The following is a 24,235-nucleotide window of genomic DNA, read 5'->3' as shown; positions in this document are numbered from 1 at the left end:
CTGTATAATGTGGTGTGTATAAACAAGTTGTGGATGTTGTGCAGACAGAATCACTTTTAGTTTTTTTTTTTAAATAATAAATAAATAAGGTCAGTACTAGACTTTGGGTGTAGTATTTGGATCAGCAGAGACATGGATTTTAAAAACCTAGATTGCTTTAAATTCCAGACATTGCGTCCTTGTACAGTAGCATTTAGGATGACTTTTGTGATGGCTTTGCAAGAAAAAATTGGGAAAATGCTATAGGAACTGAATAAAATACAGTTGCTAGTAACTTACAGGGCAGGTTTACTGGGTCATAATCAATCTCATCCAGTTCATGACATCCTAAAATAATAAAATAATGCTGGTGTGTTGGATGATCATGAAACCTAACCCTAACCAACAGGAGGGAAGTAAAAAGTTTTGAATGGTTAGTGGAACAGTAAGCAGGAAAACTGAGAGTCAACTTATTAGTCCGACCATTCCATTATCTGTCCTACATCCATGGATCCTGGAAAATAGATTTTCTTTTCAATGTTTAACAAGAAGGAAAATTAATGAGTTTACTTTAGATTTTCACACTGTACACAGTGAAATTGACAGATATAATTGATAAAAGGGGTAGCGATGGACTATCCTATATAAAGCAACAATTATGGTGATATTTGTTATAATTGTCCTATAGTCATGGAATTGAATACCATAATTTACACATAAATTCTTTAAAAATCAGACAATGTGATTTTCTTGATTTATTTTTTCTTAGTTGTACCTATGATGAAAATTACAGACCTCTTTCATATTTTTTTAAGTGATAGAACTTGCACATTTGGAGGCTGAATAATAACTTTTTTTGCTGGTCATGGATTGTTGTTTGTTTGGTGTTTTGTTGGTGCTGCTTTTTGTTATGGTAGTATTCTTGTTTGAATTTTTTTATTATTATTGCTATTATTTATTATTATTAGTATTATTTTATGATATTTTGATTTTCTTTGATGACTCAGTTATTTGATAGTGTTTAGCTACCCGGACCACGCTCTGCTCCAGTAGGTGGCGGTAATTCTTCCTTGAAGTTGCTTGCCAACCGCCATAAAACTGCTGAAGAAGAAGAAAGGTAACTTCCGTAGTTAATCGACCGTCTTTTGTTAAACCCTGCGCCTTACCGCAGTAATTTGCACTTTTTAACTTCAAAGAACAACTTTATAAGTTTGCTTTGTATATATGCATTTCTCTTCTATCGATGCGTAGATATGCACTAGTGACTTGTTTTAGGTAGCTAATGAGTTTAGCTGCTCGACAGTATTGTAGCTTAGCTTGCTAGCTGATAGTGAAAACTCACAGGTTGGTGACTGCACGCGAGGTTTAGGTGGCTGCTTTAATGTCTGATCAAAACTGCAAATGCAAATTTCTTTTCCAAATCGTCTTGCCTAAAATGTGTCAAGAAAAATATATTCATTGTATTATGTTTTGGTGAACAACTATTCCTCCTTATTTTAAGTCCTGTGATTTATTTGGAACCTCAGCACCATATTGACCCATTTTGTTTTTGTTCAGGCCATTTTCCCCCTTTTCATTGTTTTTTTATTTTTTTGTCTGCTGTTGTGACAGATCGGTTTGCCTTAGCATCAATAACAAATCCCGCAGCAGTTTAAAAACGTGTGATGTCTGTCTCAAACAATGACAACATGCCTCCTCATGGTGAGTAGCCTTCTCAAACATCACAGGTCCATTTGTGTCTAATACCAACTCCGAGACAGCTGTTAGTGCTTTGTAAAGTCTACCAAGATTAACTTGGTTTTTATCAAATATGAGATTTTTTTTTTGTCGATCAATTGAGATTATTTGGTGCACTATTTAGTTTACTGATGAACACAGTGCTTCAAATGGTGCTGTAAGGGTATGGTGCTCACTTTTTCTATTCACCTACACCTCAGACTTCACCTACAACACCAGCAGCTGTCACCTCTAGAAGTTCTCTAATGGTTCGACCATTGTCGGCTGTGTGTCTGGGGGGAATGACCTGGATTCGAGGTCAGTCATCATGGACTTTGTGGACTGGTGTGAGTGTAACCACCTTCACTTGCACACCAGTAAAACAAAGGAAATGGTGATTGACTTGCAGAGAAACACTCCTCCCCACTGACTGGTAAACATCCAGGGAGCAGACATTGAGGTGGTGGATAGCTTAAGTACCTGGGTGTTCACCTCAACCGTAAACTGAACTGGTTCAACAACACAGCTGCTAAAATCCTTTTATCACTCTGGTGTTGGCTCTGATATCCAGTCTGCTGTGGTCTGTTGGGGAGCAGGCTGCCCTGACCAATACATGCAGAGACTGAACAAGCTAGTTAACAAAGCTAGCTTGGTTCTGGGCTGGCCACTGGATTCAGTTGAGGAGATGTGTGAAAGGAGGATGGTGGTGAATATGACCTCCACCTTAAAAAACCCTTCCCACCCACTGATGGACAATGTAGTCTCCTTCAGAGGCAGACTGAGACATCCTAGATGTAACCGTAGGTCACTCATCCCCTCTGCAGTAAGAGTGTATAACTCCGCTTAACTGGTACTGGCATTATCCTGGTACACAATAACACCAATGCAATTCCAATCCAATCCACCTTTATTTATATAGCACTTTATACACAACAACACTGTCGACCAAAGTGCTTCACACACACAGATAAAAACATACAGACATAATTAAAAACAGTAAAAACGTGGATAATATATTAAAACATACAAAAACGTTGTCAAATAAATAAAACACAACACTGCTTAAAAACAGGAGTGGATAAGAGTAATCAGTCAGTGTTAAAAGCCAGTGAATAGTAGTGAGTCTTGAGGAGCGACTTAAAAATGACAAGAGAAGATGCCTGCCTAATGTTGCCGGGAATTTTCAGTACGTGTTCAATATGGTAAATGGCCTGTATTTGATATAGCACCTTCTAGAGTCCTGGAACCCCCCAAGGCGCTTTACAACACAGTCAGTCATTCACACACCCATTCACACACTGGTGGGGATGAGCTACGATGTAGCCACAGCTGCCCTGGGGCGCACTGACAGAGGCGAGCCTGCCGAGCACAGGCGCCACCGGTCCCTCTGACCACCACCAGCAGGCAACGTGGGTTAACTGTCTTGCCCAAGGACACAGCGACAGACTGAGCGGGGCTCGAACCTGCAACCTTCCAATTACTGGGTGAGCACTTAACTCCTGTGCCACCGTCGCCCAATACTTGTGCAATACTGGATTTATATGGTATGTCTGTGTCCCTTATAGTATGCTGTATAGTTCTGGAAGCCAAGTTTCATTTTATAATTTTTACTGGTCGAAGGTTACAATAATAGCTTACTGCCTATGTGTGTATATGTATGTATATATATATATATATATATATATATATATATATATATACATGTACTTTTGTTATTATTCTTTGAATTGTTCTCTAAGTGTGTGTGCTGCTGTAACAAGTGAATTTCCTCTCTGTGGGATCAGTAAAGTCTATTCTAATCTAGTCTATTGTAAAATGTCAGATTTGGACACAAAAATCTTGCTCTGCTCTAATAATTCAATATTCTCATAGATCTCTTTTCACCTTTAGTGTAGCGATACTGACCTCTAGTGGTGAGTTGCTGACACACTTAATATACAACGAGAGGTCATGGATGGAGAAGGGTATCGCTGCAGCCGTACACTATTGCATGGATGAGGGTTGTAGAACTCCAGAAGGTGCTAAACAAATATTTACGCATCAAGCTGACTTGAGAGGTGTTTGAACATGGTGTGCTGAGGCATGTCTTTGGAAAGAACTCTGATGAGGCAGGGATAACGTTTTTTGGTTTTAACATCTAAATTTATGTTGTGGTTCAGAATATTTTAAATATTTTAATGCTGGAACTGCTTTCAAACTAAACAAAGGTTCTCTGCACCAGGTTTTATTTGTACCAGCAAGGAGTCACCTGTTGGGTGTTTTTGGTTTTCTGTCTTCTCGGAGCCAATCAGAATGACGTCGATGTTTTAGGGGTTTAGTTGTAGGTTCTCGTACTTCCAGCGTTGCATTGTTTCGCCAGTGAATTTAGTGTCCTCAGCAATAACACAAGCAATGAAAAGCACGAATGTGAAGTTAACACTGCATAATGCGCATGCATATCAGTTCTTCCTGCAGATGTTAAGATGGTGGTGATTAAAGAAGAAGCTCCTGATGAATGGAGGCCTGACGGGGACCAGAAGGATGCGGACCTCCTCCACATAAAGAAAGAAGAGGAAGAACTCTTGACCAGTCTGGAAGCAAAGCAGCTCAACGCGAAGGACGAGACCGAGGCCATAAATTCTTCGGACCTGAAAATCAGTGAGGATGATCAAGGAGCACACATGAGAACCCACACTGGAGAGAAATTCTTTACTTGTGATTTACAAGATCAAAGGTTTAGTCACCCCGCCTTACCTACCCAACCCCTACCCTCCAGAATAGTTGAAGATTTATCATTTTTGTTTCACAAGACGCAGAGCGCAGCGAGGGCTAACGGCAAAGGCAAGTCACACATGAAGTGTTGTATTGCTGGCTGCAAGGAACAAAACAAATGTCTACACATTCTCCCAACCACGAAAACCCTTCGGAGAACTGCATGGCTCAGTTTCATTTTTGATGGTGATATCCCAGCAACAATCGGCAAGAATCTTGCGGTGTGTGCGAACCACTTCGAGGCAGACTGCTTTGTGAACCTTGGACAATACCGAGCGGGATTAGCCAGCAAACTTCTTCTGACAGAGAGAGCTGTACCTACGCTCCGTGGCAAGTCAGCAGAGGAGGGAGATGTAAGTACTTGGAAGTAATGACTTGGGTTTCTTTTGCACTTTTTCCTATCTTCTGCATCCTCTACCCTCACACCAACTAGCTTCATGTTCTCTTTCATCACATCCATAAATCTCCTTTATGGTCTTCCTCACAGCATCCTTCTACTTATGTAATTACTGTCCCTCCTCTGGACATTTGCAATCTAGAGGTCGAACGATATTGGTTCTTCTTTTGCCAATACTGACACCGATAGGTCAAATGGCCAATTTGTGCTGCAGATATTTTGGGCCGGTTTTTATGATCAGAATTTAGACGTTTTCCGCTTTTATTTTCATGCTAAAATGTCACTAATAACATCAGTTGATTCGCAAAATGTCTCAACCTGAGTCAGTTTTTGAACTCTGAATTTAACCAGCTGTTAAATTTTAATTTTGTTCACAGCTCAGTGTTAAAATCAGACCTCTAACTGAATTTAATCAAAAAATTAGTTAACTGACAAAGTATTAATTACTCAAAATTGGTAAATAAGAAGACATTTTAGTTTAAACTAACTTTTGGGGCAGTTATTAAAAGGTGTTATTCAGGAACGTGAGTGTACTTTAAATGAAATTCTGCTGCAGCACCGGGCTTCCCGGGATGTGTCCGACTTTAAATCGGCTTTACTAAGGATTTATATTGTTCGATGCTGATATACATTAAAACCGGGTCAAATTTCGGCCCGCTATATCAGACTAGCCCTAGTCAAAACCATCTTGGTCTGGACTCTCTGACTTCAGGGTTTCCCCCAGCGCTTTATAAGCCTGGCGGCTCGCCAGGCTTTGCTTGGCCACCCGCCAGGCTATAAGCGTCATGCCCCGCCCCCCTCCCCAACCCTACCGTGTCCGCGGACACGAACGGCACAACAAAACTAGAGCCCTCCATCAGCTGATACTGGTGAGAAACAGCAGCGGAACGTGTGCCACCCCCGCTCTCACGGAGGAGCGCTGCGGGACGGAGCTCTCAACCCCCTCCCCCTCTGACGGCCGAAGCCGCCAGTCTTGACTCATTTTCTGGGGGAAACCCTGGACTTTATCTTCTAAACATCTAACATGAGCTGCCCCTATGATGGACTCATTCCTGATCCTATCCATCCTCGTCACTCCCAAAGAGAACCTCAACATCTTGAGTTCTGCCTCCTCTCCTGTCGGTCTCTAAACCAAAGATGGCTGCTCTCACTACTGTCCTCTACACCTTACCTCTCATTTTTGCTGAAACCCTTTTGTCACACATCACACCTGACACTTATCTCCGCTCATTCCAGCCTGCCTCACCTGCTTCTTCTCTTTTCCAAAATCTGTTGCTTTGGACTGTAGATCTGGAGCACTCAAAGTCCTTATTTACGTCTACTCATGGAAGTTTTTTTTTCTTCTCTAGGACAAATAGAAAATGCAACACCAACCAAGTCCTTTTGTAGCTCGATAATTTATTAAACAAATGCTTGTTTAAAGAGGCATTATGGAAGATTGACAACCAAAACATGTATAGAAATAATACATTTCTTCTTCATACATTCTCCTGCAATGTCCTGGTCCTGTAGAATGAGCCCTGGCATTTTTACTGTGATTGCCTGTTTTTCTGTAAAATCACAGAAAAAGAGAGATGCTCAGGTCGAGCAGGCTGCTTCATGCGCGTTCACGCTCATGCATAGCCCGTAGCGTTTGCTATCAGTAGCTTTAGCAGCAGAGAGAGAGGCAGTGCCACTTTGTCGCTGTTCCTAACGCCTAGTGACAAAGCTAGCTACATTTCTAAGGACCCTTAGCTACTTTCTGTAGAACTTTCTTCTAGATATTACCTGCAAATTAGCAACAAAATAGCCATTTTCGCTCCGAACCGTTTTTTGAACGTTGTTTCAGATCAGCTGTCATCAAGGATATAAAAGTTAGATACAAGAGAAGTCACTGGCCTTTAGCTCTCCTAGTAAGACGTCGGACTGTTGTGCAGAAGACCCGGGTTCGATTCTGGATGTGAACATAGTTTATTTAGAGTTTCTTTTTTTTTTACATCAATGGTATATTTGTTTACAGTACGATGCCCAAATTTTTATTTGAGACTCGCCGAACGGCATTGAATTCACAGATAAAAAAGATGTGGGTTCATCTTTCATTTTGGAACAATTTTTCAAGCAAGGGAAGGGAATGATCTGAGCATGCAGGAGGACTGACCCATCATAAACCTTTGTCGGCTGTGCTGAAGAGAAAGGTACAGAACCTAATTATTTAATTAATTAGCTGCTCGTTCTCCTGTCCTCTGTCCTCCGGGACACACACACACACACACACACACACACACACACACACACACACACACACACACACACACACACACACACACACACACACACACACACACACACACACACACACACACACGGGACTGTCTCAGCTGTTATTTTCGTTAAGGAGTGTGCACGTACAGCATGCGCACCTCGTGCACGAGCCTACTATTGAAGCTGCCGTTACGCTTTTGGCCTGAGGGGGCAATCGCGAGCATAAAAATTCAAAACTCCATAAAGTCCCTTTAAATTTATAGTCGACTATTTTGTTTGTCGAAGTCATCTTGATGAATCGACTAACCGTGGCAGCACTAGTCATATTGTGACACGGCGTCTTCTCTAACAAAAGACTAAATTTAAGATCTTTGCTGTTATCAGTCTGTAGACTTTGCAGCTGTTGAATGAAAACTTTTCGTCACAACATGAATGTAATGTTTCTAAATGTCTGCTATATTCCCACCACCCTCTCGTTTCTCCTACAGGCTACAACGCTACTACAGTTTCAGGCAAAAATAGAAATTGGTTGTCAAACAGAACCGCCAGAGATTAAGAAACGCACCGTTGGTACACAGCTGTCTCTGCATACTTTACAGTCTCACGTCCGAAGCAAAGGTACATACTCAGTCCATCACAAATGTCTTTTGGTCCGTTTTTTTCTCTAGTTGTTGCACCTGTTGAGGCATTTCAAATTCAAGCACCAAGTGTATTGACATTTGTCTGTAACCCATAAAACATTTCTGCTAAGGTGTCCAAGCCATCATGTCCACCAGAGACTGTGGTACTGGAACACAAGACATGCCCCTTACCACCCCGCTGCCTTGCCCAACACCTAGAAAGCGGCCTCACCTGGAGGAAGAGCAGGAGGTTGAGGGCAACGCTTTAATTGTGGCTTCTAAAGGGCTGGATGCCACTAATGATCCTGCTGGATCTGCTAATGGTTTCACCGCCTCAACAGACATTTTGTGAGTAACTCAAATTTTTTTGAAGGTCTACATGTTTTCTTGTGCCGTGTATCATGATTTTCACCCTCGTTGTATTTTATTTATAGAGATGTGGCTTCAAATCCAGCCCACCCTGTAAAAAGTTATATTGTTCATGAGACCAGCATTATGGAGCTATTTAAGGCGTGTCCAGTGTGCAAGCATTCATGCAGCGTTCAAACGAGACAAATCGAGACGTTCATCTCGGTGGTGCAGCACTGTCCCCTTTGTGAGTACTACCGAACGTGGGACAGCCAACCACCACAAGACACCCATCAAGACCCAGGCAATGCTCCGTAAGTTTTAGATATACATTTTGAAATGAAAGACCTGTGTATTACTTATTGTAGTGCACTCTGTTTTTACACAAAACCAGGTGTAAGGTTCATAAACAATGAAATGCTTGAGAAACTAGGTACATTGTTATAGAAATGTTTGTGATTGACAATTATTGCACAGGGTCTGTGGAAGACTCGAGACGCATCTTGGACCAGATCTTTATGGATCCAGCAGCACTCATCTGTCTTCAGATTTAGAAAATTCAGAGGTGAAGGAGGAGTGTTATGTTTCTTGCTTCATTGGAGAGGATGCAGTCTGAAGACAATGCTCTTGGCTGTAAGGAAAGTCCCAAAGAACACACAGGACCGGATACAGCAGGAAAACTACTCTTCCATATGCAAGATTCCCATCTACAGTGAGGCTGATTTATACTTTTCAAGAGTGGAGTCGGGCACATGCATTGACAGACATTTTCCCTTCAGACTTCTCCATCGCCTGGAGAGTGTTGTAAAGCAATTCCCCGCCAGGACAACAGTGGGCGTAGGGCTTTTCTGGGCTATCCCGCCACCATTACTGTCACTTATCCAGTCCAAGATGGTGCATTCACTAATGTGTTTACATTGTTTTTATGTATTTCAGAGACTTTTTAACATGGAAAAATTTGGTTGTCATTCTCCTCCACCTCTTTATGTGGTCACCATCTCCAAACCCACATTTCCAGTTATTTTCATCCACATATATACGTTTGCTGTGCATCTTTGTACTCATTCAGTCATGGGTGAATAAACGTTCATATTTTTGGACTTTTTCTGTTCTGTGTCTTCCACTAAATATCTTTATTTTTGGAGGGAGGGCAATGGCTGTGCCGCTGACGAATTTAAAGGAAGCGGCGTCCTAACCAATCACAGTCTTTGTCACTTTCGATGGATAGTTAAAATAGGACAACAGTTGAGCATGTCTCCATCACCCTTTGCGAGCTTTTTGGAGAGCCCTTGCACCAATATAATGATGTTGCGTGTCTCCGCACCCACACAGATGGAAAATGTGAAATCAGGCTGTATTCCTAGCCCCCGTGAGCCCTTGCATGAAATATTTGACCAACTTCCAGTTTGGCGTTTGTTTACTTGAAGCCCATAGTTGAATAATGCAATCTGGCTCAGGAGTAAGGTGGATAAGGACTAAATTGTATTAGTTAGCAGGTTAAATAGTCTGTCCATTATCTCAGGTAAAGCTACTTGTTTATGGAGCTAGGATTGGGACAATATTCAATGTAACTTGTACCAAGTTTTGTAACTTGGAACATATTTCATGACATGTAACTTTGGATTCGTAACTTGTAACTTTAGTTTTCTAACTTGTAATTCTCAATTTGTGCTTGTATTTCTTGTTTTGTAACAGGAAATTTTCATTTTGTACATGTTTTTTTATTTTGTAAAATCAAACTTTTATTTTGTACATTTACTCATTTTGTAACATCAAACATTCATTCAGAAACATGAAACTTTCGGTTTTTACCTAGCAGACTTCCAAAAAAAAAAAAAATCAATGTACGAGTTTGAAATCAAAACTCAAAACACACATTTTATTCTACAGGTACAAACCTCAAATCTACAGTGTTACAGATCATTTTGTCTCAATTCTAGCGTTGGTAGGAGGAACTTGGGTGGAACCAATGAGAGCACGAGTCTTGGTTACCAATCACGTTTCTCGAATTCCTGTCCAATCACGTTTCTCGAATTGCTGTGGTTGTTTCTGTGTGGCTATGGTGGCATAGTTGGTAATATCTATCAGCCTAAAAAAAATGGTTAATGCATGTCACATGTAGCATCACTCCACAATTTCCACAGGTTCACTGGTGAGTTAAAAGGAAAATTAACAATTGCATCATGTGTTCGTTGTGAAATTTCAAATGCAAATTGTAAGGCGACTGCCACAACACACAAGTATTACATTGACTGGAACTATTAAGGAGAGCTGGCGATGGTTCACTTTTTGGATATAATTGCTTTTGATCATTTGTTCCACAAAGTCATCATTAGCCCTTTGGGTCTCCTAAGTGTAAATGTTTATAGCCATACATGGTTCCTCCCAGCAATGGGTGGGCAACTCTAGCATGTTTGTTGTTTCCCCACTCCAATACACTTGGTTCACCAGCTCATCAAGCTCTGCGGAAGCCTGCAAATGACCTGCTGATGAGTGTTAAAACGGGGTAAACACTAACATGCTGGATGACGGCTCTCCTCCCCTCAGGAAAGGGCTTTGTTCACCCCCGATCTAAAACCAACACTTCTCCCAACAAACTCTAGAAGTGTGTAAATCTGTGCTGTCATTTGTAGTGGATAGTCTGTTTGTGTTGTCTTGTACAAATCCCATCTGTACAGTCTTTCTGTTTTATATTTGTATTTTATCTTGTGTGGATATGCTTTCATTCAATAACTTGCACCTGGGAGACCATCATGGGACATTAAAGAACAGGTTTCTACTCAAAAAATCAATACTCTATATTAGATTATAATTATTTTTTCTAGCTAAGGTTATGTTCTCAAATAAATTATGTTAAAACACCGGAAGTATACTTTTATTGTGAAAGCACCTCGTAACTTGGGATCCTGTTTGCAACAAAGGCACGGGGCTAGCTGGCCGCTACTACAATCCGTTTTCATGGATTAGGTTTGTATATTCGAATTATTTTCTATCAGCGCTAATTGCAATATCGCTATAATTTTCATGTAGTTAATGGATTTGGCTCTTTTACTCTGTAGCTTCACTTCTAGCTGTTAAAGAGTGGGGCGGTGTATTAGGCAAATATGTTTCAGTGGGTGGCTGCGTCAATGCCTGATCAAAACACCTGTAACGTAACTAAACTAATTTCAAATGTTCTTGTTTTCACTCCTGAGATATGGTTGCAATTTAATGAATCACATTTGTTAGAAAACGGCCAGTTCAACTTACGTAATGTCTTTCTGATGTGGAAAGAAAAATTTACGAACGTAGCTCCGTTGCTGCAAGTGTTTAATGTAATATTTTCAAACAGGCCCAGCATTTTTAATATTATTAATGCATGAAGTGTCAATCATAGACATGAATACGTAATACGTATATATGCATTTATATCTCAGGTCCTCCTCGTAAAACCCAAGACATTTAAATAAAAAATATTTTAAAGAGATATTTGTGTTAAAATGACTGCTGGTTGTTGATTAGTTGTAAATGAGGAAAAACTGGACTATGCTATCAGAACTAAGTAAAATATCTAAGTGTGAAATATTCTTTAAATGACTGAATAAAATAAAAATGTGCTTCTTCATCTAGCTTTATTTACAAAATGATTAAAAAGTATATTTATAGCATGTTTGAATTAAAAAAAGACTTTATGTCAAATACTCTGATGTGGAGAGACCAGCTTGTCTGAGCGTAGCCTTTAGGAGGCAGATCTCAAGTCTGGCCTTGGTTTGCTTTTTTTGTGGTTATTCTGTAATCATTACTTGCATCACTAATAAATATTCTAAAAACAACAATATTTTTGATTGTGATGAATATATCAATTAGTGACAGAATAGAATTGATTGTTTATGGTGAATTTTGACAGCTGTTAGGGGGATTATTTTATTAGGATAAACTTTACTTTGCTGTAGGCCTTTGCTGAAAGGCTGAACACGTTAAAGCCTACTTAATCACTGTAGCCTGATGGAAGAACAAATACAATTAAAATCTTATATATAAATGGATATCTTGTAAGATACTGCATAATCCAAATATAGTATTATTTGATATATTTTTAAAGTTTTCATTACATGTTGGGTATGAAATCCACGCTGAATCCACCCTTCTGATGGGATCACTTTAATCCAGATTTTTTGGATCAAAGTGATCCAAATCCTACAAAAAGTTCTGAATACACCAAAATAAAGGTTTGATCCGAATCAAAACCAAGATTGGATTACGTGATCTAATATGTAATCCTTTTTTCTTTTGAAAAACCCCATTTTCAAGATTTGATCCAACCTGTTTTTCAAAATCCGCTAGGATTTTGAAAAACTGGGCCCAGGCGAGATACGTTTACATCATATGGGTTTTGCTTGAGAATGAAGTGAAAGCAAGTTAGGGGTTGTAGGTGATGGACAAAGCTATATAAACGTAGCAGTGATTGGTAAAAAAATTGCACATATGCATTGTGCAGGTATTGGTTTATTCTGCATTAACTGTGCATCCCTGGATGATCTGATTAACTATGCATGTCAGTCTGGACTTAGTTCTCAATGCAACTTTGTGTTACACAACAAAAACAGACTTTTATATAAATCGCTGAGTTCTTGAAAAGTCCTAAAGCAGCAATTGAGAGTTTTCCCCTTTCAGGAATTACCGTATTTACCCGAATATAGGACGACCCCTATTATAAGACGACCCCCCCCCCTTTTGCATAATTGTTAATAAAAAAAAAACCTCGTCCTATATTCGGGTAATTACGGTATTTAGGGGTTCACAAAAGGGCAGCAGTAGCTCAACAGGTTGAGCGGGTTGTCCAGTAATCGAAAGGTTGCAGGTTCGATCCCGGCTCCGGACAGAGAATTCTGCTGTTGTGTCCTTGGGCAAGACACTTAACCCACCTTGCCTGCTGGTGGTGGTCGGAGGGATCGGTGGCGCCTGTGCTCGGCAGCCTCGCCTCTCATCTCCACCAGTGTATGAATGTGTGTGTGAATGGATGAATGATACACTGTAGTGTAAAGCGCTTTGGAGTCCTTACTCTGAGAGGCGCTATACAAGTGCAGGTCATTTATCATTTATCAAAAGTGATAGTCTTATCCTGTACTGTGATATAATGCAGGCAATAGATTTTTGGGTGAATCTGCCCTTTTTTCTTATGTATTACTTCTCTGGAATGATTTTCAAAACACTAGCAGACTTCAGACACTTGCTTCTCCACATTTCTGTAAAGACGTGGAACGTTTAATCAATAGATTTGCAGTGGTTTCTAGTAGGAGTGAATGCCTGTAAGTCATACTCTGGGGAAACAAGCTCCGGCGCACCAGTTAGAGGAAGTAGAAAGTGGAGAAGAGTTTCTGACGGCAAGTTTTAGACTCCTGTTTTCTGATATCTGGACATGTCTCCTCTGAATGGCTAAAAGCAACACGGCTCTACCACTGACTCTGTTTGATCTGCAACGTTGATGTTTTATCTCCACAAATACTACAAGTCTGGAGGAGTTCTGCTGCGTGGTGGAGCTACTAATGGTTAGCTTCTACTAGTTGAGACATTGTCTGCTGTTTCCTGGATGCTAAAACAACAGTCTTCCCCATCATGAGTGAAGATGGGTGAGTCCATGAATGTTAAGTGGCAGTGTGATGTAGATTTGTCAGGATTTTCAAAACCTAGTGTTTCACCGTTTATTTTCTATCAGAAGCTAATGCACAGGAAGGTTTTATTTGTATGTTAACTAATTGTCTGGAGTTTTTTTTTGTGATCAGCAGCTTAAAGTCCTGTCATTGAACAAAGGAAAATGGTGTTTGTTCAGAAGAAGTGTGAAATTTAATCTTATCATGCTATGTTTCTGAGGACACCTGAGCACCTGAAGGCTGCTAAATGAATATTGTTTACCTCCAGATGAGATTTGTCATCATTGTCCCAGACACACTGCTGCAACATCAGGATGAGTCTTGGTTTAGCTGAAACCCAGTCATCAGGTTAATATTTGTGCCCCTTTCATCTACAGCCTCATGGACCCGAGGTCCTGCTGCTCTTAAAAGTGTGATGTCTGTCTCCACCAAGGACATCGTCCTCCCCCACAGTGAGTAGTGGCCTTCTCTACCTCTACAGATGTATTTGTGTCCATTTCCAGACGTGGGATAGCCGTCAGTGCTTTATGAAACTTGTGGCTGTCACATGAGCCCGTGAGGTCAATTAAATATCAGGTTTTCTACCTTTTTAGTTGTGGTGTATCAAACACTGTATGGTCATAAGAAGCTTTAGTCTCCTCCCCTTTCAGTCAGCTCATGAGTCCCCTGAACAAAAAATAATCAAGTAAGTGAACGGTGCTATAAAAGTTTATTTCTGGTCTGCTTTGCCTTATGCCCTGAATAACACATTTAATTTAAATTATGATAAATAATTATGTGTTTTGACTATTGCCTAATTTATACTTCTCCATCAGCTCGAGTGTGGAGTCGCGCAGACGCATTGACGGAGAGGTTTTCTCTTCGAACTTCTCTGTCCCTTGGGGAGTGTTGCAAAGCAATTCTGAACCAGGACAACAGAGGGCGTAGTGCTTTTCTGCCACCTTTACAGTTACACATCTGGTCCAAGGTGGTGCAATTACATTCTCCTCCACCTGTTGAGGGCTTAGGTGGTTTAAGAACAACGTCAGTTGTCTCTTCAAACAGCGCTGGGGTCTTTATTATAGAGCTTTGACAATCAGCATCAAAACGCACAGACAGCCATCATCATAAAAGCCCTAGAACTAAAACTGGGGTGTATCTTTCATGCAGTTCCGTCACAAGCATGTCTCGTGCACGCGCTCGCACAAACAGTAGAACGTGGTGGTATGGAACTCAAGTCAGATCTGATTCCAACCTGTGGGAATGGAATGATGGCCAGTTAACATAATTAAAATAGTTAAATAATGGTGTTACGTGTCTCCACCCAGGCAGACAGAGGAGTGTATATTAGGCTTATGTTTGTCACATAATTTAGGATTAATTAGCTTGTAAAAATTAGTAATTAAAATTACTACAAATCAGACGTTGCATATATGATATATGTGAAACTCATGGCACGTACAAAATGGGACCAGAAAATAAATTTTATTGGCCTGTTGAGATCCCATTAAATTTTTTTTTTTTGACAGAAGGGGACCCGTAGTCTGGAATTAGATGGGTGTGACTAAAGCCTGGGGCACACCAGAGGCGGACGCCGTCATTCTAAACAGAAGCCATTATAGTTAATGAGAGTGTGCACACGGGGAGCGCCACATCCCAGAAGCGCAGCGCCTAGGCGCTCAAGATACGCGCCAGTTCTATCTCAAGCTCAGCAGCGCCACGTCTGTTTACGACATTGTGCTGTACTTTAAAACAGACATGACGCGGAATGGCTTTACAGCACAAACTCAATGGCTGGCAAAAACCCAGCCGCAGTTTTGATAACTTTAAAGAGCAAGTCACCCCCTACCAGAGTATTACTCCACTCCCACTTCCGGTTTGAAAAAAATGCAACAAATGCTGTTGTCTAGCAGACCAAGAGGGCAGAGCCGCAAACAAATACACACACACACACAGGCTCAGAACGACATTGTGACATCATATGGTACCAGCTAACGTTCTAGGGTACCTCTTAGCCAATAGAGATGGCAGATTTAAATTCAAATGCAGTGCAGAGTTTTTACCTGACAACGGCAAAACACTGACAGTTTTAGGCAGAAAATTACAATTTTAAATAAAATGCACTAAAGTGCAAAACTATTGACTACACGTGTCTGCAGCATGATTAGACACACATTTATGTAGTTTATCAGAAGAAAAAAAGTTCATTTGGGGGTGACTTGCTCTTTAAAGTATTATTAATCCTAAAATATTCAAATAAATGGCGTACTTACCTGTTTTTAATGAATTCGAGTTTCACAAAACACAATGGCAAGTCTGATCACATATAAACAATAGTCACTTCCCACTTTCTCTTCTCAAGTCTCGCATGATCTTGTGAGCATCTTGTGAGACTTTGAGAGCATTTTGATTTTATGATGTTAATCTATTTATGATTTTATGACTTTGTTTTATTTTGTTTTGATCTATGTGAAGCTCTTTGTGATTTTATGTCTGTGATAAGTGCAATATAAATAAAATTTACTTCCTTACTTACTAACTTCCCAAGAAGCGCTCAGCGGCATCGCGCGTCTTGTGTGATCACTAGGGCTGAACGATTAATTGCATATGCAATTAAATTGCAACGTGACGAGAGGAGATTTTCTAATTGCAAAGGCTGCGAGTTGACTGGCAGCGAGTGGTTAGCACAATGCTAATATAAAGTGAAAAACCCATAGGAATGCTAGTGCTAATATCGCTGATTACATTCCTACAATTATGAATTAGGAATGTGCCAAATGATCACATTTGGAGTCTAATAAAAAGTTAAAAACTGCCATTAATCAAATAAATACAGACAGATATTTTAGTAAATCTAGAAAACTGTAAGAGACTTAAACTCCACTGAGTTTTGGCTGGCAGCTATGGACATAACTGAACGACAGAAGCTCTGCATGAACAAGATGTCAAAAACTCCAAACACAAAAAACTTCAATAAACGTGACACACTTCTTTCCTGCAAATAAATTTTCACAATTGATGCTAATATCTATGCTTCTTCAAGGGATGTGCTCCTGGCTGCAAAGGGTGGCACCTTCAAATACAAAAATAAATATATAGATACATAAACTTGTTTATATTCTGTACGTTTTTTTTTTTTTTTGTTTCCGTTAGTTGAAAAATGAGAAAAGCCTCTTGAGAAAATAACCGTGAATTAAATCGCAATTGCAATATTGAAGAAAAAAATTTGCAATTAGATTATTTTCTGAGATCGTTCAGCCCTAGTGACTTCTCAAAATCGCGGGCGCGACGTTGCATGGCACTTCCACCTCCGGTCTGCCCCAGGCTTTAGGCTCTCTATAAACCCTAATGCAAACATTTATTACAATATAAACCCGCCCCATCCCATAGAGCCCCATGCAATTTGAATTGGTGCTGATCATCATTAGCCACTAGCATTGGACATCCTCTTACATACAGATGTCAGCATGTGCCCTTGTTTGTGGATGTACCTAGACAGAGGCCGATTTAGCAACATTTTTTATGGACAAGTAAGTCTTTAAAATACATATATATGAATAAACAGCATAAGATGAGAATAATAATTGTAAAACAACGTGTTTATGCTCTGTTGGCCGGCTAGAGGTGCATTTTCACGCACAAGAGGTGTTGCTTTCCAGCTATAATCATGGAAGTTCCCAACATACACATGTGTTTCAAGTATTGGTTCTTCCTGCAGATATTCAGCAGATGGTTCTCATTAAAGAAGAAGCTCCTGAAGAATGGAGCCCTGATGCGGAGCAGCAGGACTCAGAACCCCTCTACATAAAGGAGGAAGAAGAGGAAGTCTGCACCAGTCTGGAGGGAGAGCAGCTTGGTGTGAAGGTGGAGACTGATGCCAACACCACAACTCATTTTAAAAGTGAAGGGGATGAAGAGAAACCTGTGTTGTCACAGGTTCATCATCACCATATTGAAGTTGGAAGTCATCCAACCAGGGGCTCAGATGACCAGATGATAGCAGAAACTGGCAGAGAGGACTGTGGAGGAGCAGAATCAAGCAGGAACATAGATCTTAAGACTCACAGAGATTGTTCCAATTCTTCAGAGACCGACGTCAGTGAGGATGATGAAGAGGATGAGGAAGTGAACTGTCCTGACTCTCAGCTGAAACATTATTCAGATTTAGGGCATACATCTGAAGACGGTGATAATGACTGGAGGACTACTAATTCAGATACAAACATGGTCACCAAATCTTTGAAATGCTCTAAGTGTGATAAACTTTTTGTCAATAATCAGTCATTTCTTAAACATTTAACAAGTCATTCAAAACTAAGGTCATCAAATGGGGTTATAAGAAATAAGAACTGTTCAAGAAGGAAGACAAATGTAGACTCACCTGGAAAAATCTTTGTAGCACAGAAATCATTCAGTTGTGAAAACTGTGGTAAAAGATTTACCCAAAACGCAAATCTAAAAAGGCACATGAGAGTTCACACAGGAGAGAAACCTTTTAGTTGTGATATTTGTGGACAAAGATTTACTCAAAAGACAAATTTAGTTACACACAAGAGAATCCACACAGGCCAGAAACCGTTTTCTTGCGTTTTATGTGGACACAGATTTAGCCATGAGGCAAACTTGGTTACACACAAGAGAATTCACACCGGGCAGAAGCCATTTACTTGTGTTGTATGTGGACAGAGATTTACCCAAAAGACAACGTTAGACAAGCACATTAGAATTCACACAGGAGAGAAACCATTTGGTTGTGATGTCTGTGGACAACATTTTAGCCTCAAGGCCAATTTAAAAATGCACATGAGAATTCACACAGGGGAGAAACCTTTTGGTTGTGATCTTTGTGGACAAAGATTTACACAAAATACAAATTTAGTTACACACAAGAGGATCCACACAGGCCAGAAACCATTTGCTTGTGTTGTATGTGGACAAAGCTTTAGCCACAAAACAAATTTAGTTACACACAAGCGAATCCACACAGGAGAGAAACCATTTACCTGTGTTGAGTGTGGACAGAGATTTACCCAAAAGACAACTTTAAACAAACACATGCAAATTCATACAGAAGATAAACTCAATTTAACTTTATTTATGTAGCACATTTCAAATGCACTCATGAATAAATTTGTCAATGAAACATTCTAATGGAATTGGCTATAGTCATTAAAGTTTAACAATCTCCTCTTCTCCTGGGTGACATCATGCTACAGACCCCAGCTTTAAGCAGCGAATGATAAGCAAGACTTCAATATGGCTTTGAGGAGGTTCTGGTCCACCATCCGGTGCCTCAGAAGGGGAAAGCAGTGTGCTAACAGCACTGTCTATAGTGGGGACAGTGTGCTGTTGACCTAAAATCGGGACATAGTGGATCGGTGGGTGGGGTACTTCAAAGACCTCCTGAATCCCACCAGCACTTCTTCCAGTGACTCTGGGGAGTTTGGGTTGGGCCCTCCAATCTCTGGTGCTGAGGTCACTGAGGTGGTCAAAAAGCCTCTCTGTGACAAGGATGATATCCGCCCAGAGTTCCTTAAGGCTCTGAATGTTGTGGGTCCGTGTTGGTTGACATGGCTCTGCAGTATCGCATAGAGATCGAGGCAGTTTCACTGGATTGGCAGACCAAGATGGCGGCCCCTCTATTTAAAAAGGGGGACTTCAGGGTCCGTTCCAGTTACAGGGGGATCACACTTCTGAGCCTTCCTGGTAAGGTCAATTCCCAAATTTGTCCTTCATTTTCTTCCACCGCTTCATGCGGTCGCCACCTCTAAACCCATGTTTTCCATCATTTCCATTCACGTTTGCTCCCTATTTTGTACTCCTTCAGTCACGGATGAATAAACCTTCATATTTTCAGACTTTTTCCGCGATGCGTTCTTCAATCTGTTCTGGGTCTGCCGCTTAATATCTCTCTACTTTTTAACAGAGCCGCTGACAAATTTACAAGAAGCGGCGTCCTGACCAATCGCAAGCTTGCGGCCTCCCACATTCGACGGGTGTTAAAAAATTTGGGCATGTCTCTGTCACCCTCTGTGAGCCTGTCGGAGAGCACTTGCGCTGACGCATAATGGCGTTGCGTGTCTCCGCACGGATGCAGATGGAGAAGTATAAATCAGGCTTTAGAGATAGGATGAGAAGCTCAGTCATCCGGGAGGGGCTTGGAGTAGATCCGCTGTTCCTCCACATTGATAGGAGCCAGTTGAGGTGGCTCAGGCATTTGGTTAGGATGCCTATAAATTTACTGAACATTCTGTATAAACTGTTAAGATGAATAATCTGGGGGGTGAAGCGTATAACTGCTTGTTTCCTTAAATAGCAAATTGTATGTTAGACTCCCATGAACCAATATTTAGAGAAGCCTAATAGAAACTCGTTTAAAAATGTTTTATTACACATACATAAATAATTTAAGCTGTTAAAGTCATTTTTGTGAGAAATTAAAAAAAATTTCTTCTTTGCCAAACCAAGTGACGTCAGTTGAGGGAGTCCTGTTAGCTCAATCCAGAGAAAACTATGAATTCTAATGCGGCTCTGACACAGAGGAAACTTTAAATGTTTATCATTCTACTTCTGATCGTCCAAAACCATAAAGTTATGAGTTTGCTGCATGCCCCTGAGAGCAGAGACAAACCAGAGGGAGAAACCATCGGCCAAAGCAGAGAGATTGTGCTGCGATGTGAGAAGCAGTGGGGGGGGGGGCAGCTTGTCAGTTAACATCACAACACTGTACAGATTACTATCATGTACCAGACAATTACAATAGTATTGGTCAGTTAATTGAATATTAATAATTGACAATTATAACTTAATGAGCGTCTGTCAACTGTCCCATACTCGTTAATATCCATTCACGTAACGTAGTTTAGCGCTTAGAGAGAGGGAGAGAGATACCTGTCATCCGGTTCTGGAGCTCAAGCGGGCTTCTGTGAGCTGGATCTGACCCAGACACCAGCGAGCCAGTCGAGCTGATATTTTTAAAAGCTGCACATGATCCTCTCCCGGATGTCTGTGGCAGTTCTGATCTGGTTCTGACCCAGAAACCAGCTCGACTGGCCCGCTGAGCTGAGAGAGAGAGAGAGAGAGAGGCCTGTCGTTCGATTCTGGAGCTTATGCGGGCTTCTGTGAGCTGGATCCGACCCAGAAACCAGCTCGACTGGCTCACTGATATTTTTAAACGCCGCACATCCTCTCCTGGTGGTCCAGGCGGCGGTCCTTATCTGGTTCCGACCCAGAAACCAACTTGACTGGCCCGTTGGTTCTGATCTGGTTCTGACGGTGATCTGAGCTCCAGACATCTGCATTTAATTTTTTTAACCCCGCCACAGGTATCCGGAGCCCAGCGCGGACCTCTCTGTCCCGGTTCCCGTCTTTACAGCTGCACAAAATGCCCTCAGGCACGGAGATAGAGTAGAGGCGTTGTTTCCCTTATCTGGCAACTTGTGGATTCGATGTCAAGACATGCTGGAGTTGGTACAGCCTTCACACACACTAGTTTACCAACATGAACACAATCCAACACTAGTAAACACACACACTGACTGGATAACATGACTTCTACCCTAAAACTACCCACTCCACACTGAGCTAAGGCAGCCAAGCTTCTAAGTCCCTTTGGTTACGTCAGAGGTTCAGATTTAGAAAAAAGAGCATTTTTAGAAGCTTTGCTGAGAAAGGCCACTTTTATTAGAAAAACTCTGCTGTTAAATGAAATATCCACAATAAGCTTTTCAAATAGTATTTTTGGGACAGTATTTTATATGAATTAGAAAAAAATTAACCTGTAATTTGCTCTTTAATGTGACAACATTGAAATGGCTCATTCTGAAAGGTATTAAAAATGTCAAAAAATAAAGCTGCTGAGATTGCTTTGAAGCTGCACAGATGCAATGTTTGTTGTTAGCTCAATTGTGTATTGAGATGTTTGTAGTCAATAACCAGTTTACTTTTCTTTCATCGTTATATGTGCATATATTTGAGATATTCTCTTGTAGGTTTTTGTTTAAATTATTATTTTCATAAAACAACAACCCCGACTGTACCGGGACTTCATTGCCTTTCTAGCAAGGAAAACATTTTCACTTTTAGATGTGTGCTTTCAGCTCCAGATACTCACAAGTACTTGCATGAACTAATATCTTAAATAAATGTATATTTGGAGGAACTCGTGTTTCAGATATTTACCATGTGATTGTTGCTGGTTACATTTTGTGTTAAGAGTTAAAATGAGAAAAATCGTTCCAAGGTAAAAAATATGGAAGGTAGGTGAATGCATACTAGTTCTGACAACTCTAAAAGGGCCTGGCTGGAGGCTTTGCTCTTGAGGGTTGGGTTCACTGGCATTGTGGTAGACTGACAACTGTAATATTTAATCAGTTTTACCGAAAAACTGGTTGTGCTGCTTCCTTTTGATTTGTGTTTGCTTTTTCTTGAGATATGTGTTGCCCATTACACACACACACACACACACACACACACACACACACACACACACACACACACACACACACACACACGTGAGTAGTGCCTTGCAAAGGTATTATGGAAATTTTATGTTCCATTATTTCTTGATCATTAATCCTGAAAGCATTCTCACACTCACACACCCACACATTCTTGTTCTTCCCATACACACACAGTGTCTCACTCATGACCTCACTCCCATTCACACACGTGCACACACACACCTCTGTTCTTTTCTTATCTCATGTAATAAGATAAACTCTCAGGGCAAATCTCTTGGCAGTTGCCTCGTGCTCTGCCCTGATTTCCATCTGGTGACTTTGTCTGCTTATTGTCTCCTTTCCTGTTCGACTGCAGGTATTGAGTTATTGATAAATTCCCTAACCGTATTCATACCCTTTGAACTTTTACACATTTTGACACTGTACAACCCGTCCATCCATTTTCTGAACCCGCTTGTCCATGCAGGGTCGACGGGGGTGGTGTGTGTGTGTGTGTGTGTGTGTGTGGGGGGGGGGGGGGGGTGCTGGTGCCTATTTCCAGCGGTCAACGGGCAATCGGGCTGGCTACACCCTGGACAGAGAGCCAGTCCATCACAGGGCAACACAGAGACACACAGGACAAACAATCATGCACACACACTCACACCTAGGGACAATTTAGACAGACCAATCAACCTAACAGTCATTGTTTTGGACTGTGGGAGGAAGCCGGAGTACCCGGAGAGAATCCACGCATGCACAGGGAGAACATGCAAACTCCATGCAGACAGATCCCAGGCCGGGAAGCGAACCCAGGACCTTCTTGCTGCAAGACAACAGCTCTAATCACTGCTCAGCCACACCATACAACCACAAACCTAAAATGTTTTATTGACATTTTGCATAATGGACCAACACAAAATAGCACTTACTTCAGAAGTGTAAAATTTTTTTAAAAAGTATTTTCTAATTTTTAACCCTCCCACTGTCTTAATGGGTGTGACCCCGCGAGGAAAGTTGACCATGGAACAGGATTGATGGTTTATTCCTTGGGTCCACATGGCAGGGGTCAGGAGTGAGCACCGCACCACCTCACCTCTGCCACGTGGACCTCAAGGGATAAACCATCAATCCTGCTCAATGGCCAACTTTTCTCACGGGGTCACCCATAAAGACAGTGGGAGGATTAAGCAAATGTGTCACGCATGCCGGTGAAGTAAGCCGAGGAAAGGCGAGGATCCAGACCGGGGAGGAAACAGGCAGACAGGTAGGACTTCTTACAATGATTTATTCCGAGACACGCTGGACACTGAAACAATGACACGACATGGAACACAGAACAGAAGGGGTTTAAATACACGAGGAGCGGGAGCTATGGTGATTGGGAAACAAGAGGCAGGTGGGAGCAATTAACGGAGACACAGACTAAAACCTAGGAGAAGACAGGACAGGGTGTGACAAAATGATTCTGAAAAGTGAGAAACTAGTCATTATTTTAGCTACTGGATTTTCTAGAATCAGTCTGAACAGCCTCACTGGACATTGACAAAACATTTTCATCTCAGGAGGTAGAGCGAGTTATCCAGTAATCGGAAGGTTGCAGGTTAGATCCCGGCTCTGACAAGAGAATGCTGCTGTTGTGTCCTTGGGCAAGACCATTAACCCGACTTGCCAGCTGGTGGTGGTCAGAGCGAGGCCGGTGTTCGACAGGCCTCACCTCTGTCAGTGCTCCCCAGGGCAGCTGTGGCTCATCGTAGCTCATCCCCACCAGCATGTGAATGTGTGTGTGAGAGGGTGAATGACTGATTCTGTTGTCAAGAGCCTTGGGGGGTTGTAGAACCCTAAGAAGGTGCTATGTCAATGCAGGCCATTTGTCATTCCTGACAGCTGAGGCTCAATCGGCATTGTCTGTTTTGGACTGTTTTCTGTAAACCATAGAGATGGTTTGGGATGAAAATCCCAGTATATCTATAGTTTCTTAAATACTGTCACCAGCCTGCCTGGCACCAACAACTATGCTACATTCAAAATCACATAAATCATCTTTTTCTAGAAATTCAGGAAGGTTTTTTTTTTACCACGTCTAGATGTGTAAACAGATTTCTGCTAAATTATTAACTGATAAATAATCAT

At 41.2% G+C, this 24,235-nt stretch overlaps 2 protein-coding genes across 4 annotated transcripts in view; both read left to right on the top strand.

The window, feature by feature from the left end:
* Window positions 1-21,822, top strand: part of LOC107376324 (zinc finger protein 585A) — a 40,303-nt gene extending 18,481 nt beyond the window's left edge. The window contains 3 exon segments of the mRNA XM_070543133.1: window positions 8,691-8,946; window positions 14,017-14,134; window positions 17,380-21,822. Of these exon segments, the coding sequence (XP_070399234.1) occupies window positions 8,691-8,946; window positions 14,017-14,134; window positions 17,380-18,764 (1,759 nt within the window). The 3' untranslated portion in view covers window positions 18,765-21,822.
* LOC107376326 (uncharacterized) lies at window positions 1,074-9,152 on the top strand. 3 transcript variants are annotated; one of them, XM_015945366.3, is made up of 7 exons: window positions 1,074-1,149; window positions 1,591-1,680; window positions 4,138-4,799; window positions 7,573-7,702; window positions 7,836-8,052; window positions 8,139-8,366; window positions 8,530-9,152. In XM_015945366.3, exons 2-7 carry the CDS (start codon window positions 1,644-1,646, stop codon window positions 8,666-8,668), a joined length of 1,413 nt encoding a protein of 470 aa, XP_015800852.3. In that variant the 5' UTR covers window positions 1,074-1,149; window positions 1,591-1,643; the 3' UTR covers window positions 8,669-9,152. The 3 variants fall into 3 exon arrangements, with proteins under 3 accessions (XP_015800852.3, XP_015800851.3, XP_054606700.2); XM_015945365.3 differs by having other exon boundaries at window positions 1,103-1,323; XM_054750725.2 differs by having other exon boundaries at window positions 1,103-1,680.
* Window positions 21,823-24,235: the final 2,413 nt, after the last annotated feature.

Source organism: Nothobranchius furzeri, chromosome 12 (genome assembly GCF_043380555.1).
Source record: "Nothobranchius furzeri strain GRZ-AD chromosome 12, NfurGRZ-RIMD1, whole genome shotgun sequence".
Lineage (NCBI taxonomy): Eukaryota > Metazoa > Chordata > Actinopteri > Cyprinodontiformes > Nothobranchiidae > Nothobranchius > Nothobranchius furzeri.
The sequence above is the reverse complement of the archived record's forward strand: the minus strand, read 5'-3'. Positions and strand labels throughout refer to the sequence as shown.

Excerpts from the sequence above, each read along its gene's own strand:
- LOC107376326 (XM_015945366.3), top strand. The coding sequence starts at position 1,644 with ATGTCTGTCTCAAACAATGACAACATGCCTCCTCATG. Across the intron at positions 4,800-7,572 it reads AGTCAGCAGAGGAGGGAGAT|GCTACAACGCTACTACAGTT; the intron begins GTAAGTACTTGG and ends TTTCTCCTACAG. Across the intron at positions 7,703-7,835 it reads GTCTCACGTCCGAAGCAAAG|GTGTCCAAGCCATCATGTCC; the intron begins GTACATACTCAG and ends ATTTCTGCTAAG.